Consider the following 15,954-nt stretch of genomic DNA (forward strand, 5'->3'; position numbering starts at 1 on the left):
ATCAATTTATTGCCATGAAGATGACCTCAAGATAACATGAGCCGTACGACGACGATGATCGCTGTCATTTGCAGCTAGATTTGAATTTTCTCTCTCCAATTTCTGGATGTTAGCATGACCGCTTTGACACAGTGGCCACATGTGCGGAGTTTCTTTTTTATGGGATGGTTACTTCACTTGTGTATTTTATTTTTATTTTTCATGGACATGGGATGGGCTTATGTATGAAGCCTTTGCTTCTTGGGGCCAGATTACATAGAATGGATTTGAACATGCTGCCCCGGTAAGGGGTAGATAGAATCAAAACACAGAATGGAATTACTGAACATACTTTCTACCGCCTGTTTTTCTTTGGGGGTAAGTAATTTGCTTTTTCAAAGTGACGCGTCCAAAATCAGGGTCGATGTCACATTACATAAGCGCTGCGTTGGGGCCATGGATTGGGCATAAGTCCCGTTGCCCCGAGTGACGCGCTGTAAACACCTGGAGACTGCATCCCTCTGGTCAACCTGAACATTCAGCGACCGCAGGGTCTCTTTTGCGTTTGTCTTTATCCGAATCGCCTTTCCCATACCCTGTTTGCTTTGTCTTTCATTCATTCATTGTACTTGTTATTTTTCATCTACCATTGAGCAAAGGCTGGCCGAGGCTCAACACCGACAACCATGCCTGGGACCGTAGCCGAGGGACCGACGGTCTCCATGTCCTGTAAGACCGACACGTTTGTTTATGCGCGCGCAACAAACTTCTAACCATATTTCATCTTAGTTGCCAACAACTTCTGGGGCAAGGAAGATGCTGGCCTCCAACCTATGCTTGATCGCATGCACGCATCGAAGGTTACGAGCGATGAATTGAAAGCTTTCTACAGCGGTACGCTGGATTCGAGATGAAAGGCATGTTCATTATTGATGGCTAACTTATCAAAAGTGCGCGCTGCGATCGAAGATGAATACGCCCGAAAGCTCCAGGCACTCTGCCGCAAGTCCCTCGGATCAGCCGAATCAGGGTCCCTCCGCGCATCGCTGGATGTGGTCCGTGGGGAAACGGAAGCCATTGCGAAGGCACACGCTGCGATCGCCGGCCAGATGAAGACCGAGCTTGAGGAGCCACTCAACGCATTTTCCAAGGGAATTAAGGAGAGAAGGAAAATTATCCAAGATGGCATTGAGCGACTGCACAAGAACAAGATGCAACAAACACAAGTTGTCAACAAGGTGTGTTCCCTTAATTTGAGAAGCATGGGGACGGATCGCTAACGTTCTTCTCTCTGAAGACTCGTGATCGCTTCGAACAGGACTGTCTTCGAATTAAGGGTTATCTTGCGCAAGGACACATGGTGATGGGTCAGGAAGAGCGCAAGAACAAGGCGAAGCTTGAGAAGACCCAAATCCAGCTGGCTTCAAATAGCAACGAATATGAAGCTGCCATTAAGACCCTCGAGGATACAACTGGCCGCTGGAACAAAGAATGGAAGGCTGCTTGTGATGTACGTGACGGACCTTGAAGAACAAATCGCCCAGGTACTAATGACCCTCTTGCAGAAATTCCAAGACTTGGAAGAGGAGCGCCTGGACTTCACAAAGAGCAGCCTTTGGACGTACGCGAACATTGCCTCAACTGTTTGCGTCAGCGACGATGCTGTATGTCAATGCTTGTCAATTTCGGTTTTAAATGCTAATAAGTTTCCCAGTCTTGTGAAAAGATCCGCCTATCGCTTGAGAACTGTGAGGTTGAAAAAGATATCCTCTACTTCATTAAGGAACGTGGAACTGGCCAGGAGATTCCGGATCCCCCGCGATTTGTCAACTTCTGCAAGGATGACGATGACGTCTCCGATATTGACGAAGGAGAGGGCTACTCGGTTGCCCAGTTCCAGCGAGCTATGAACCCTGCTTTCCGCACGTCCTCTCCCCAGCCATCAACTTTCGAGTCCCACCATGACCCACAGTCTGAACTCGCAGCTCAAATGGGCCACCCGGCACTTCCATCAGCACAGAGTGCTCAGCAACCTGCGCCCTTGGACCTCCGCAGAGGTGGCCAGCTGCCGCCCAACTACGACCCTGAGCAGCATGGGGAGATCAATGCAGTGCCCCACAATGCTTACCCGACTGATGGCATGACCATGTTCTGCCGCACTGGCCCACCCTCGGAGCGTAGTTCAGCAACCAGCGCATATCGCCCGTCCAGCCGGGACTCTCAGAGTGAAGTGTCCAACCCTACATCCATGTCCAGCGTTGAGGCACCGATCACAACCAACAAGTCTCCTCCAAAGCCAACCAACAGTGCGCCGCTTCCAAGTCAAAGCGAGGATAGATCGGTTCAGAAGAAGAAGAGTGCCTTCTTCAGCAACAGTCCCTTCCGTCGCAAGAGCCGCCACGACAAGGAGAGACCAACCATTGGCAGTCAAGCCTCCTCGCGCAGTCCTTGGAGCTCTCCGACCAAGCAGCACAGTCCTTCAAAGGCTCCTCAACAAGTCCAATCTGGTCATCATAGCCCTGAGCCTGTTGACCCCCGAGCTAACTTCCAGCTCAACGTTGGCAACAATGTCTTCGATGTTGCTTCGCCTGATAAGAATGCTAAGGCTGAATCTCAGCATTCCAAGGGAGGCGAGGACGATACGGACCCTATTGCCCGCGCTCTGGCCGACCTAAAGACTGGTGGAAAGCAGTCCACTTTACGCGTATCGGCAGACAGGTATCACGGAATCCAGACACCCACTCCTTCGGCTCCTTCATCTGCTTATGGCGGTAGCTCTACGGGTGCTCCTCCAGCCTACAACGATCCTTCTGTGAAGCGACTCGACGCTCCGGAGCCTGCCTTTACATCCAAGCAGATGCAGAAGACTACCCAAAGATACACTGGACAGACCCAAAGCATGCTCCGAGGTGGAGCCAACAGTCCGAATATGTCACCCGCCGCCAGAACCGAGGTCCCTCGCGCACGGTCACCGGCACCTCGCCGCAGCGCCAGTCCTCAAGTGTCTCCCCGGGTGGACACTCGAATAGGCGCCCAGTACAGTGGATCCGCTAGCCCAGCCCAGAGCCCAATCGCCTGCCAGTCTAGCAGCGTGCGCAGCCGCTATAGCCAGTCCCCTACGCCCCGTCGCGCGCAAGAACCTCCATACTCACCCAACGATTATGTCCGACGGGGCTCCCCAGCTGCCGCAAACCGCGCGGTCTCTCCTCAGCCCCAGTTCAGGCAGCAGACCCGTCCTTCCAGCGCTGGTGGTATGGAACTGCAGCTGTCTGGTGGCCAGGTTGAACCGTATGGCGGGGGTGCTCGCGATGGATATGGCTCCTCCCCTCGTCGCGGTGATGGTCGACCTATGTCGCACTATGGCGACGGCGGCGCTGTTCCTCCGCCAGTTGGCCGCTCTCGAAGCCGTACCCTTGCTGTCGCGGAGTCTGGAAGGAAATTCAGCCGTGATGGACGTCCCGTCCTCCACTTTGGTAAGCATCGACTCGAACATGTTCTTAAATTGGATTTTATCTTACTTGTCTTCAAACTTGCAGCTCGTGCAATGTACAGTTACACTGCCGCCATCCCTGAAGAGCTCGGCTTCACCAAGGGCGATGTTCTGGCTGTTATCCGCCTCCAAGACGACGGATGGTGGGAAGCCGAAGTCACCAACGCCCGCGGCCACCCAGGCCTGGTGCCGAGCAACTACCTACAAATCATCTAGATGCCCGATCATCTTTAACGAACCGCCACGACCTCTGCAACCTCTCGTCCTGACGGAACATTTTTTTTGTTGTGCTTACGCTCTCACGTAGATACCTTTGCCTTTCTCCGAGTCATTTTTGCACATTCACGATCCTTGTTTCAACTACTTCGATTCTCACCTATTCGGCGCTGTACGTGCGCATTGATTTTATCTTTTTTTTCGCGCCGGGCAAGCCAATGAATACTTTCAATGTTTTGCCTACGGATGGATTTTTGGGGGCTTAGCGTGCCTGTTCTTATCTAGTGATTTGATACTGACGGGGTTTTCTCTCCCTCTCTCTTTCTCTCTGCTATTTGCGTTTACTGGAAGATCCGTTCAAAGGAAATTGCACGAGGCACGAACGATCTAGGGGCCATGTACATTGCTAGTGTTTTCATGGTCGAAGGAATGTTTCTCCTTTTTCTTTAATTTTCATGATGATTTCGTTTCCTAATCACTGCGCTCGCTTATGCTGAATGATCCAATGTGTACCCTACTGTAACTGGAATTTAATGTCATTGCCTGTACAGTAATCTCTGTAGATTTCTCGTAAATCGTAGGCACGGCTCAATGGGATAGTCCGAAGAAAGACCGCTGCAATGGCAAGGTGATTCGGCTCGTGCGAACTTCGAGGCGAGGTCCCTGTACCTCGGAGGTAGGCTTCCATGCCGACCCTGTAGGTGGCATGTTACTTCAATCCAAACTTTCTGAATTCGCTCTGGTCTAGTAGGTGCCAAAATTTCTTTGCTAAAGTCCGACCAGTGAAAATTGCTCAGATGCACACGCCATTCCCCAGACGCTTTTCATTGGGTTCGAAGCTGTGCCCGATGTGGGGTTGTTGATGCCCTCGGATGCTTCGATATGCTGCGGATGGAAGTTATGCTGCCGTGTTGAAGCTCAGTCCTACGAATCACCTGTTTGGAGAAACGAGCACATGGGAGTATTATGGTTTGATTGACCGCTTGTTGAGACAATTCCGGTGGTTTGTTGCTTCAATTTGGAAGACAATCTACATCCTCGAAAACTGTCCCTCGATTATCCAGTACTAACTTACATAGTGCCCATGACACTAATATCCTTCAAAAAGTGTACATCAGGCCCTCGCTACTCTTGCTCTCTGAAGGACTGACTATACGAAGATTGTGCCGAAGAATCTGCCCAACTATACTTCTACTTGCAAGGTTCCCAAGTCATACCCGCAATCTCTAGACTGCTGCTGGAAGAATAACACCCCGAAGCTGATCTAGGGACGCCATACACAGCTGGTGGTTTATCTGGGTAATCGAAATTCCTGAATCGGGTTTGAACATGAGGATTAATTTAAGTAGCGAAGAGGTTGGCGCCCATCGTCCCAAAGGCGCATCCCAAAAGACCATCAAGTGTATGAACAGCGGAAGGAGCAAAACATCCATAGAACACATTAAAGCACAGGCAGACAAGGGGTATATGGAGGAAAGCACGCTCCCTCCTGGCGAGAACTTCAGATACACGCAAGGTCAAGGACGTAACAACCAATGATGATTATTCGTTATCAACAAAAGAATTAGCCAGTCGGCCGAAGAAGGGAACTTCGAAGTGGTCGAGGGTGTCGACTGGAGGCGAAGGATATCAGCATATGACATTCACACAATTGGTAAGGAATGGCATTTGCTCGGATATAGTTTTAGACTCACCGTCTCGATAAGCGCGCATGCTGAGGAAGCCCATGAGGATGAGGTCGATAAGAAAGAGAGTCCACGAGATAAAGGTGCTCCAAGCGAAGATGAGATGGATTATCTGGGTTGCGTTAGATGGGTCTTAATCTCAACGAGGTACAGCAAAACTCACGAAGATGACCGCAAAGAGCATGCTCGACTGCCAGGCATGAAATCTGCGGCTCCATATTAGCCAGTCTTCTTCTTTCAATCACCGTCAAGAGGTTGGAGCCGAACTCATACCGCACGTAGTCACTTTTGTGCTCAGTCAACAGCAAGAATAGACCTCCCGCCGGAGGCAGCAGCAGGTATGCCAGTGCGGCTTCCACATCCATGCGGATAGGAAGGCTGGTCTCAAAGGCACCCAAGCTTACATGACCACCCTCCACATCTCGTCCAAAGCCAGTGTTGCTGTATCCGCCTCCAACGAAGTGGCGCGGCGATGGCAGGTCGGCCGAAGCCCGCGGCGACCGAAGGTTGGGGGATTTGACGCGACCGTCAGGGTGTGGAGGCGACAGGGCCCGCTCAGTCTCCGGGGACTCGTCCTGGTACGGGGCGAAGTTCATTGTGAGGGATGGGCGAGAGCTGAGCTGGGGGACTTCGTCAATGCTCGGGGGGAAAGCTCCTTATCCTCCTTATCGCGAGACTATCGGGTCGCGTGTCCACTGGTGCCGCGCGGGCCTCAGGCAGCAATGTATGTTTGGTTTGGGTATCATCTTCATTGGGCGCATTTTTCTTCTTTATCTCCAGGTCAAAATGTATCATACAAAGAGTGGTCATGAAATTAAGCGTTGCCCCAGCCTCGGGCAATTCCACTTCCTCGAGCGATCCCACTGGCCGGTCGCCGGGTGGCCGTCGTGGAAGATCCCCTAGTAGATCCCGTTCGGCTGGTGCTCACACTCGGCGTCCTCCCGAGCCCAGTACTGCGAACCGTGCCTCGACTAGTCCCGCGACCACGGCCTGTGGCAATTCGTCGCCTTTCCTCCTCCTCCGCTTTGCGCGCGGCTGCTTCTCGTTGTTGCTGGAGCGCTTGCTCGCGCCGCTCGGCCGCTTGTTGTCTCTGAATTGCTTCATGCTCCATATCGGCAACATCTTGCGTGGCACCCTGCCAGTCGGAGTTGAGGATGAGGCGCTGGTTATGCTCGGTTTGGGAAAGAATTCGGGTCCAAGTGTTTAGAAGGGTCGACGCCGATGCGACTGTTTTCGATACGGTCTATGAATGTAGGTGTAAGTGGCCCTGCGCCAAACTATGTGGGTATGCAGAATAGCCCAAACCCACCTCCATATTGCCCTTGGCCCGGTCAATACTCCCCAAGAGGCCCTCAATGACCTCGTTGATATTCCGCACGGCGTGTAATTCGTTATGAAGTGCTGCTTCACGAGCCTCTTGGCGGTCGAAAAGAGTTCGGCCCCCATCATGGGGCTGCCGAGGCTCCGGTGGGGGGATCTCGTCGGGTGACCGTGGTGTGAAGGTTCTACGAGCTCCTCGCTTTGACGGGGAGTTCCAGAGGTCCTCGGTGTCTTCATCTGAGAGCTGGAGTCGCTCCATTTCCTGAGCGGTGCTGCGGACGGCCATCGCGTCGAGAGGTGCGGGGTCGATCGTTTTTCCCGACGCGTGGAATGCCAGCAATGTTGTTATAGAGCCCACTGCCAACTCACAGACGATATAGCAGCAACCGAACCATATAATTGCTCGCAAGACCTAGCAGGAATCAGATCAGGAAGAACGTCAACAATCAATCCACGGAACGAGCCAACCGCGGGGCGGGAAGAATATCGTCAGGGCGGTGAGATTCTGAGGCGGTGAACAATCGAGGTGGCTGGGCGTCAAACATGCCGCCCTTTCATGGGACCTCGCCCTTCTTTCGCAACTTTCACTTTACATCGCGTTCTTGTTGCTTTTGCTCATTGATATCCCCGTCATTGGAAGAACTGCTTGCTTCTGTCTGCCCCCGGATAGTACCGCTTCGTTCGATCTGTTTCCCTCATCTGCCGATCAATTCCCGTCTCGCCCTTGATTCAGTCTGTCAACATTAAGCCACAATCTGGGCTGCTTTTGGTCCAAACGCACCGCCTCCTCTGAGTCCGTATTCCTTGGACGCTTATATCGGCATACTCCTTTTGGAACTTGCCGTCAATCACGATTGTTCATAATGGCGACCACTCCCCCGCCGCCTTCGCCGTCATCCTTGCGGATTCCTACCGCGCCGCGCCATGGTGCTGGATACGACCAATTTGAGCCATACCCGACTCGGTTCTCGGCTAGACTAGCAAACCAGCGTGCATCGAGAACAACAGAAAGGACGCCTGAACCAGTCTGGCCAGGCTCACCCAGTAAGATGCGATCTCGGGCTTCACCGAAAAAGTATCGAAGAATCGATGGGGAGACGATGTCTCCTCCCGGCAGTAGCTCGAAGTCGATGGGAAGTGAAGCCTCCAAGCCTCCACCCAACTTCACATTTGCGACCAGCGAGTCTGAGTTGGATATCTCTGGACGTCACCACCATCAGCAATCTGCACATTCTCAGCCCCACTCGGCGGCGAATGAGGCTTTGCCAACTCCTGCTAAAACCCCGTCGAAAAGAAAGGTCCAGGGCGATTTATCGTCCACGTCCCGCACTCTCTTCCCATCAAACAGCAGAATGTCGGCCAAAAAGCCTTCCCCGTTCTCACTTGAGAGCTTCGAAGCTCCTGCATCGAAGGATATCCAAATCTTTACGGACTCTCGTGATCGCATTCCCGTTGCCGGCGCCGCAGAGAAGAATCCGTTTGCTTCAAAGTCTGAAGCTGCCGGTTCTATCAGAAGGGCTCCAAGGCGCATGTACAAATCCGGCGAAAGTTCTAACTCACAGAACGCCCCTGTTACGGCCAGCAGGTAATATCTTCGATTTGTCCCTCCTGCGAGTATATTGGATCTAACTTTTACATTTGCAGCCACGGCAATATAACCCCCAGCGATGACGAATATCTGTCTACCCCGGAGGATGGGATGACCATGATTTTGTGAGTTCCCTCGCCTGCAGAGCACAAAGGAAATGCATTCTAACCAATTTCATGGCAGTCGTGGGAAGAAAGTCCACACCAAGTTTGAGTTTGAAGACGAAGATGAGGGCAACGATGAGATGGGCCTGTTCGCTGCTCGTCCTGATCTGCTGGATGACAGCCAAGACATCCTGAATAGCGTCAAGCCTCTGACTCGCAACTCTGTCAAACCCCGCGTCCTCTTCCCTGGTCCAAAGAACGACAAACCCCTTCACGAGGAGGAAGCTGCCACGGACGAAGAGGATAGTGAGGACGCCGAGGTCGAACCCAGTCACGTCAATTCTACCCTATTTTCACCCTCCCTGGACTGCCCCCCAGCTCCTGGAGCGACTCGTCTTCTGCGATCCAATGCCCGTTTCGCAACTCAGGTTGATGAGACCCCCAGTGGCACCAAAGCCTTGGACACCAAGCGGAAGCGTATCAGTCCGTTTGATCAGTGGCTGCGTAAGAAGCAGGCCCCTGAGGATGTGTCTGCTCCTACCACTCCTGCGAAACGCCAGGCCGATCGCACTGGCAGCCCTGTGGCCCAGCCTTCCGCCAAGAAGACTCGCAGTGCCCGTGGGGGTGCTGCCACTGCTCCTCTGGCTTAGGCTCACTTCTGTCACCACCTTTTACACTCGCATTGTTAGCGGGTTAATTCTTTCTACTTCAGAATCACTGTTCATTGGCCTGGTGCAGCGGTAGCGACTTTTTGTGTCTGCTTTCTTTTCCTTTCGTTCGTTCCGCCCGGTTTTAATGCTGGCACAGATCTTCTTGTACTGCTCCCTTGGAGGGTTGAGTGCACAACAATGTTTTCTCCAGCAGGGCAACTGCTGCGCTTTTTTATCCAAGCGTTTTGTCGTGTATTGTTTCTTCTCTTTTTCCGGCGATTTAATTGTGCCCCTCGTCATGTCTTATGTTGTCTTTTCAAGCACTAATGTCCTCTACTTCACCTTGGCGCGTGGGTTTGGATTTGGGGAAATCAAGATACCAGATACCTCGTGTGTTTTCTGGAAATGGGGTTGTGGCGTTGGATTCTGCTTTTTCTTTCGCTGTTTCTGGTTGGTTAACAACATGTCCTTCCCTGCTTCTCTGGGATTATGCTTTGGATACAAATGGGCGAGAAAAGCCCACCCTTCTGGCTGTGCGTTAATGAAATGAGACTCTTCTCGTCTTGTGAACATTCTGATTCTTTGTAGATCGTATGTGATATCGTGTTGAGTGTAGTATGAGCTGCTCAACAGGTACCTTTATTGAAGGGAATCCATTTGCTTTGGTCCTCATGCTTGTTGGATCGATGGCCACTGTGAGGTAGTATTACTTATGACTATGACTGATCGAACACGAAGCCCCCATAATTTCCCCGCTCTCAAGCAAGTGGGAAAGATCCACCATTAGCAAATTCAAGCGCAGTTTTCTCTTCACCGATCCCATCCAAGATGGCCACAGAGGCTGTGCCTGCAAGTTCACTACGTTCGGGTCAACTCTCACCTCCCCGTAGCCATGAGGTCCCCCGTGCTCCGGAGGTCACGGCAGGCCCAGAATCGGAGGACGACACTCCACCGTTACATGCTGTCGACGTTGCTCTCAGATGGAACGAATCGAAGACGACGATCTGGAAAGTATTGGCTACATTCTGGTGTGGATTTGTGATGGGCTGTAACGACGCTGCATACGGAGCTATCATTCCTTACGTTGGTGATACCCTCTACCTACAAGGTCAACATAACTAACCAACGGGTATTCTATATGAGGGTCCAGCTCGAGCTCTCTTATCACAAAAGTTATGCCATCATCTCCCTGGTCTTCCTTTCCCCGTTCGTCGGCTACACTGTGTCTGCTCTTCTCAGCAACTTCATCCACCAGCGCCTGGGCCGTCGAGGTGTGGCGTGTATTGGTCCGGCATGCCATGTGCTCGCCTTTGCAGTCATATCAAGCCATCCGCCGTTTCCGGCATTGGTGATTATGTATATGTTTGTGGGACTGGGAAGCGGCATTCAGAATGCAGGGTGGAACGTATGGATCAGCCACATGGCGGATTCTCACGAAGTACTCGGATGCTTCCACGGGTTCTATGGGGTCGGGGCCACAGTGAGTCCTCTTGTTGCTACAAGTCTAATTACTAAGGCTGGATGGGAATGGTACTCGTTCTATTATCTCCTGGTACGTCCCAGCGTCTTGCTATGTTTTCACGTTCGCTCCCCGAAAAGCGCCATCTGCTAATGACAAACCTAAGACTGGAGCGGCTGTTTTTGAACTCGTCAATGCTACAAGCGCCTTCTGGGCAGAAACGGGCTCCAGATACCGTCAGGATCATCCATCTGCCCCTGGCAGAGAGGCAGGCGGGTCTCTCAACCACACCCGGCTGTCCCTCACGTACAGAGTAACGTGGATATGCGCCGTCTTTCTCTTCCTCTACGGCGGCATAGAAGTCGCTATTGGGGGTTGGATTGTCGTTTTCATGACGAATGTACGCCATGGCAGTCCCTTTGCATCCGGCATGGCCGAAACGGGCTTCTGGCTCGGCGTCACGCTCGGCCGATTCGTGCTGGGATTTGTTTCGCCTCGCATTGGGGAGAAGTTGTCGATTGTCATTTACATTCTGCTTGCCATCGCGTTAGAACTGATCTTCTGGCTCGTGCCTGAATTTATCGTCTCCGCAGTGGCCGTGGCTCTGGTTGGCTTCTTTCTGGGGACGATCTTCCCGGGCGTTGTGGTCGTGGCCACGAGGTTGCTGCCGAAGCATCTGCATGTTGCTGCCATCGGTTTCGCGGCCGCGTTTTCCATGGGGGGAGGGGCTGTTTTCCCTTTCATGATTGGTGCTATCGCGCAGGCGAAGGGAGTCACTGTTCTGCAACCGATCTTGCTAGCGATGTTGGCTGTCGCACTCATGATTTGGGGGACGCTGCTTCGGGCTCCAACGCAGCAGTCGCCTCACCAGGTTTAATCGGGAATGAAATCGGTGGGGGACTTTCTTTTGAATCTAGCGGACGTTAACTGCCAAGATGAACACTGAGAATTTGCTGTTGAAATTGAACGAGGGCGATATGAATCGGAAAAGATATAGACGGTCTATGAATGGGAAAAGAGCAGAGACATGCAAGGCATTCTTCGTGCGATTGACGTATGCCTAAACTGATTCGAGTAGGATTCGTAGCTCGACTAGCATAACCAAAAAAATTCGTCCCCAGCAAGGTGCCTTTTTCTTTCGTAACAGCGTCATGAGAGCAACCGGGGGCCTTGAAGACCTTCAAGGTCAACACAGGGCCGCAGGCCATGTAATCAAACCAACTCCAGGTCATCGTCATCATCGTCCGAAAGGACCCGTCCTATCGGAACTACATCACCACCCAAGCTATCTCGGCCGGCTTCTCTGATTCCTTTGGAGGTGATGAATCGTGTTTTCTTAACGCCACTGCCGTGAGGTTTGTCACCGTCATGGGCACGTTTCATGGGGCTCAGACGAACATCCTTGGCTTTGCCAGAGGTGGTCCAGTTCAAACTCTGGCTCGAGGGCAACGCTTTGGGCGTTGGAGGAGTACCTGGCGGCCTGTCCTTGTTTCCACCGCTGGCCGGGCTTTCGTTAGCAGTGCGCGAGCGGAGGTACTCTGCACCCACGCCGCCTGAGCGGCCAGCAACGAGTTTCTGTGTGATATCGCGCTCACGCTGCTGAGCCGCCAGGCGCCTTCTCATCCGTTCTTCCTTATTCTCCATGCCACGGCCCATCATGCCAGCCGCGATGAAGGGATCATCGTTGGCATCCAGCATATTGGCGGCCGAGTGACCTGCAGCGGGGTTGAAGGACGCACGACCAGCTCCCCCGTTCTTGGGCCCCGGCGCGACATAATAGACAGACTGGGAGCTGAAGTCATATCGAGCACCTTCAGGCTTTAATTTGGCCTCTGATCCGTAAGGAGAATCTTCTGGGGATCCATGAAGCAAGCCTCGACCACGGCCCCTCGTCGCACTCCCCTTGTTCCAGATTCCAGTACGTGATCCAGACTTGCCACCAGGGCCAAACATACCCGTACCGCTGTTGACACCAGAGCGCGCCCCCTGGGTGCGGCGCACTTGAAGATCCACGTGGAAATCGCAGAATTCCGTCTTACGGCCATCCACCCAGGACTGGCAGGTCTTGCCATCTTTCCGAACGGCCTTGCAGAAGCCAATGTCTTGTGCCTTTCCGATCTCGAGAACCTTGTCATCTGACGAGGACAGGCACAAACTGAACCGGTTAGTGTCCAGCTTATGCTTGGGAGGTGGCATAATTGTGGGGTTCAATATCGCAATGAGAGTTCCTTCTGAGATCTTGTAGTAACGGGGAAAGGCAGTATCAAAAAGAAACAAGTCAATGGTCCATTTAAGGTCAGTCAGGGTCATGGCCATGTAGCTGTTGGTATTGTTCATGCCGTCATCGTAAGGATCAGCTGTTTTGGCAGAGGCATTCCCTGAATCCTTGGTCTGCTTAGTATCGGACTTGGACGCAACGATTCCAAAGACCACAAAATCCCCATCTATCTCTTCTGGGAGTTCAAAAGCAGGCGCTTTGACCGTTTTGAGAAGATCAGGGATCTTGAGTGTGGTTTTGTCGGCCAAACTGCGGCTCAAAAATGAGTGCGGCAGAATACGATTCGACAGGTGTAGTCCAGAATAGGACTCAAATTTGGACGGGTCGGGTGGATTCTCTGTCTGCTCTGTTTCTTCAGACACTTTGTGTGATAAAGCTTGCGTGTGACCATCCATGTTTCTAATGTTTGGTGTCGTCTGGCTGCGCTTCATAATACCAGAACGACTTGGGCCAATAGACCTGAGGATATCCTCACGGCTGAAGCTTGGCGCTTGCGGCCCCCGACTAACAGACGAGGGGGTAGAAGGCTTTTCGGTTGCAGCAGCAGCTTTGAATGCCTCGATCTCTGAGTTATCCAATTGAAAGCCCGAGCTTCGGCTCGCGTGCACTCTCTCTGCTTTCTCTGCCCTCTCCATGCGGGACTTTTCGGCCGCTCGACCCTCTGCCATACGCTCACTAAAACTTTTGATCCTGTGAAGGCCTCCACTGCTGGGAGAGGTCTGAGGTCTTGCCGAAAACACGTCGCTCGAACGCGACATTGCGCCGCTTCGAGTTTCAAGCTGGCTAGTTGGTCGAGGGGGCCGTTTGAGTGACACATCACCCGCCTTCCAGCCCTTATCAATGCCCATCTTGTACCTCCGAGGGGACCACGGTTCTGGTGCGGGAGCATCTCGCCGTGTTGGTGACACTGGCACCTGAACATCGTTTGTGGGTGCCTTCCGAAGTGCACCTCCAGGGCTCCGTGGGATTGAAGCGTGGCTCTGGGACCGTATGATACCGGAAGAGGGACGAGCATGCACCTCCTCCCCATCTTCGGTACGCGAACTTGCGGTGCCAGAGCGGCCTCGACTCTTCTGTAGCTGCTTCAACTTGAGGCGAGCCTTGATCTCCGCGAGCTGCAACTGCAGTGTTTCTTCGTCCTCTTCACTATCGTCTTCATCCTCACCCTCATCCAGGACTTGTCCGGCTTTTGATCGGAAATTGGGAGTTGTGCTTGAGCGCTTCAACGGCGAGGAAAGCAGCTGTCGGCGTTGTTGCATGTCCTCGTATTTCCTTCGTCCTCCCGGCGAGCTCAGCAAGGCGTCGCGGGGAGACTTGGGCGGCCATGCAGAGTCGACCACTAGCAAAATGATCTAATTAGCATAATGTAACATATGATTAAGGCAACAACCTACTCACTGTCGTTATCAGGTCAGGGGGTAATCAAAAATCGAAGTGAGCATGGAGCCGCATTCCCAGCTGCTTCCGCCGCACCGCGGGCCGTACCCTGAGTTCTTGTTGCTGAGGAGGACCAAGAAGCCAGCGTGATAAGAGAAATGAGAAATTTTTCAATGGCCACGAAGCTGGAAAGCGCTCAAAAAATGGCACAGCTTTCCTTAGCCCGCGAGGATGCAGGGAGATGTGAGGAATCACCTGCATGGCTAGGCCCCGGCCCGCACATGATTCCGAAGGTCGCGTCCTGGCGCGTCTCGCGGCTTCCTTTGCTAACCCGCTCTCCTCTCGTCCTTGCCAAACCCACCCATCGTCGCAACCATGCCCCGCACTCGCTCTACGGCTCCGTCAGGGCAGTCTGGACCTGCTCCTGAACAGCAGACGAGAAAGTTGACAGCTGCCGAAATCCCCAGCAAGACCTTTATACTTCCGTCCAACACCAGCGCCAAAGCGCGTCTGCTCTCCCTACCGAACCCACAGTCCGGCGAGCTATCCCGTTACTTCTTCTGCCCAGAACGCGGTATCTTCGAATTTACGGTTGTCGCGTCGCCGGCCTCGGCTCCTCGGAGTATTTTATTCACCCCTAACAAGCGTCAATCGACCGATACCGTGTCAGAACATGAAGGGAAATCGTCTGGGACGGCGTCAATTGCCAAGAAGGCCGAATTGCTGGTCGCAACACCCATTGATGCAATCTTCTTCCTGGTTCCTCTGCTGTCAACCTCCTTAAAATCTGGCCAATTGCTCTTCCAGCCGCTGGACGACATCATCGACTCGAATGACGACTTACACCCGCACTTCCGCCATGTTCTCTACGAGGAGACGTTTCGCAACACCCTACTCGCACGCGCCAAAGCGATCTGTGATATCGTGGAAGCAGGTGACGACAGCATGTTCCGATTCAGCGAGGCCAAGCTCCTCAAGGAACTGCTCGCAAAAGCAGAACGAATGGCGGTGCAAGAGCTGCCGCTCAGCTTGGAGGAGCGGTTCATCCGTCAAGCATTGGCAGCTCCGCTGATGTCGGTTAAGCGCGACGATCTGTTGACTAACCAGACTGCGGGCAATGACGAGACAAGCCCGACTGAATCTGACGAGAGACAGGATTCACCGTCGACACTGGCCACTACTGCCACCCCCTCGGTGTCGACCCCTGCTTCTGAAACTACACCTGCACCCCAGCCGGCTGGTGAAGGCTCCGAAGATATCCGCCGCTTGCAACGAATCTCGACTGCCTTGTCATTCATGAAGGACTCTTATTTATCGTCTGCTCTGTCCTCTCGTCTGGATGAAATGCTCGCCGCCCCAGAAACCCCTTTGAATTTCGCGCCATTAACCGACCGTCTGAAGGAACTCACAGCTCTGCGGGCTGAGGCCCTAGCCTCTCGGGGCATGTCTGACTTCAGCCGAAAACGCGGACTGGACGACGAGGAGGCTGAGGATCGAGCTGAAAAGAAGCGCCGAAAGGAGGAAGAAGAGAAGAAAGCGAAGGCAGCTGAGTCACGGGGAGTCCGTGACCTGAAGAAAGTCAACACGACTGGCATGAAGAAGATGAGTGACTTCTTCGGAAAGGCCGCTGCTAAGAAGAAGACTTGAATGATTCATGGACAAACAATCATCCAAGGTTCTTCCAACATGGCTGCATCACGATATTGAGGCATAAGAGCCAGGCCATCACTCGAAGATATAGAATGTCGATTTCGAGCAAGAGAATTGCTGTTTCCATGGGTCATTCCGAATTCAGCTCCTCCCCGTCC

General features: G+C 52.9%; 7 protein-coding genes across 7 annotated transcripts; 4 read left to right on the forward strand and 3 right to left on the reverse strand.

The window, feature by feature from the left end:
* Nucleotides 1-665: 665 nt before the first annotated feature.
* N7482_003511 (formin-binding protein HOF1) lies at nt 666-3,685 on the forward strand (the record flags this gene model as incomplete). Its single annotated transcript, XM_056685636.1, has 6 exons — nt 666-708; nt 769-873; nt 931-1,217; nt 1,277-1,489; nt 1,545-1,643; nt 1,694-3,685. 6 exons carry the CDS (start codon nt 666-668, stop codon nt 3,683-3,685), a joined length of 2,739 nt encoding a protein of 912 aa, XP_056544378.1.
* A 1,542-nt stretch (nt 3,686-5,227) lies between these two features.
* Nucleotides 5,228-5,966, reverse strand: N7482_003512 (DUF4870 domain-containing protein; the record flags this gene model as incomplete). The annotated part of the gene is made up of 4 exons (XM_056685637.1): nt 5,228-5,298; nt 5,380-5,482; nt 5,534-5,576; nt 5,644-5,966. 4 exons carry the CDS (start codon nt 5,964-5,966, stop codon nt 5,228-5,230), a joined length of 540 nt encoding a protein of 179 aa, XP_056544379.1.
* Nucleotides 5,967-6,184: 218 nt separating this feature from the next.
* On the reverse strand, nt 6,185-6,976 carry N7482_003513 (DASH complex subunit DUO1; the record flags this gene model as incomplete). The annotated part of the gene is made up of 2 exons (XM_056685638.1): nt 6,185-6,613; nt 6,680-6,976. The coding sequence occupies 2 exons, from the start codon at nt 6,974-6,976 to the stop codon at nt 6,185-6,187; spliced, it is 726 nt and encodes a 241-aa protein (XP_056544380.1).
* A 577-nt stretch (nt 6,977-7,553) lies between these two features.
* On the forward strand, nt 7,554-9,032 carry N7482_003514 (uncharacterized protein; the record flags this gene model as incomplete). The annotated part of the gene is made up of 3 exons (XM_056685639.1): nt 7,554-8,275; nt 8,335-8,403; nt 8,462-9,032. The coding sequence occupies 3 exons, from the start codon at nt 7,554-7,556 to the stop codon at nt 9,030-9,032; spliced, it is 1,362 nt and encodes a 453-aa protein (XP_056544381.1).
* Nucleotides 9,033-9,860: 828 nt separating this feature from the next.
* Nucleotides 9,861-11,368, forward strand: N7482_003515 (MFS transporter; the record flags this gene model as incomplete). The annotated part of the gene is made up of 3 exons (XM_056685640.1): nt 9,861-10,115; nt 10,183-10,584; nt 10,658-11,368. The coding sequence occupies 3 exons, from the start codon at nt 9,861-9,863 to the stop codon at nt 11,366-11,368; spliced, it is 1,368 nt and encodes a 455-aa protein (XP_056544382.1).
* Nucleotides 11,369-11,703: 335 nt separating this feature from the next.
* Nucleotides 11,704-14,523, reverse strand: N7482_003516 (uncharacterized protein; the record flags this gene model as incomplete). Its single annotated transcript, XM_056685641.1, has 3 exons — nt 11,704-14,108; nt 14,164-14,166; nt 14,478-14,523. 3 exons carry the CDS (start codon nt 14,521-14,523, stop codon nt 11,704-11,706), a joined length of 2,454 nt encoding a protein of 817 aa, XP_056544383.1.
* N7482_003517 (uncharacterized protein) lies at nt 14,522-15,793 on the forward strand (the record flags this gene model as incomplete). Its single annotated transcript, XM_056685642.1, has 1 exon — nt 14,522-15,793. The coding sequence occupies one exon, from the start codon at nt 14,522-14,524 to the stop codon at nt 15,791-15,793; it is 1,272 nt and encodes a 423-aa protein (XP_056544384.1).
* Nucleotides 15,794-15,954: the final 161 nt, after the last annotated feature.

Source organism: Penicillium canariense, assembly GCF_028826845.1.
Source record: "Penicillium canariense strain IBT 26290 chromosome Unknown utg000002l_segment0_segment0, whole genome shotgun sequence".
NCBI classification, from domain to species: domain Eukaryota; kingdom Fungi; phylum Ascomycota; class Eurotiomycetes; order Eurotiales; family Aspergillaceae; genus Penicillium; species Penicillium canariense.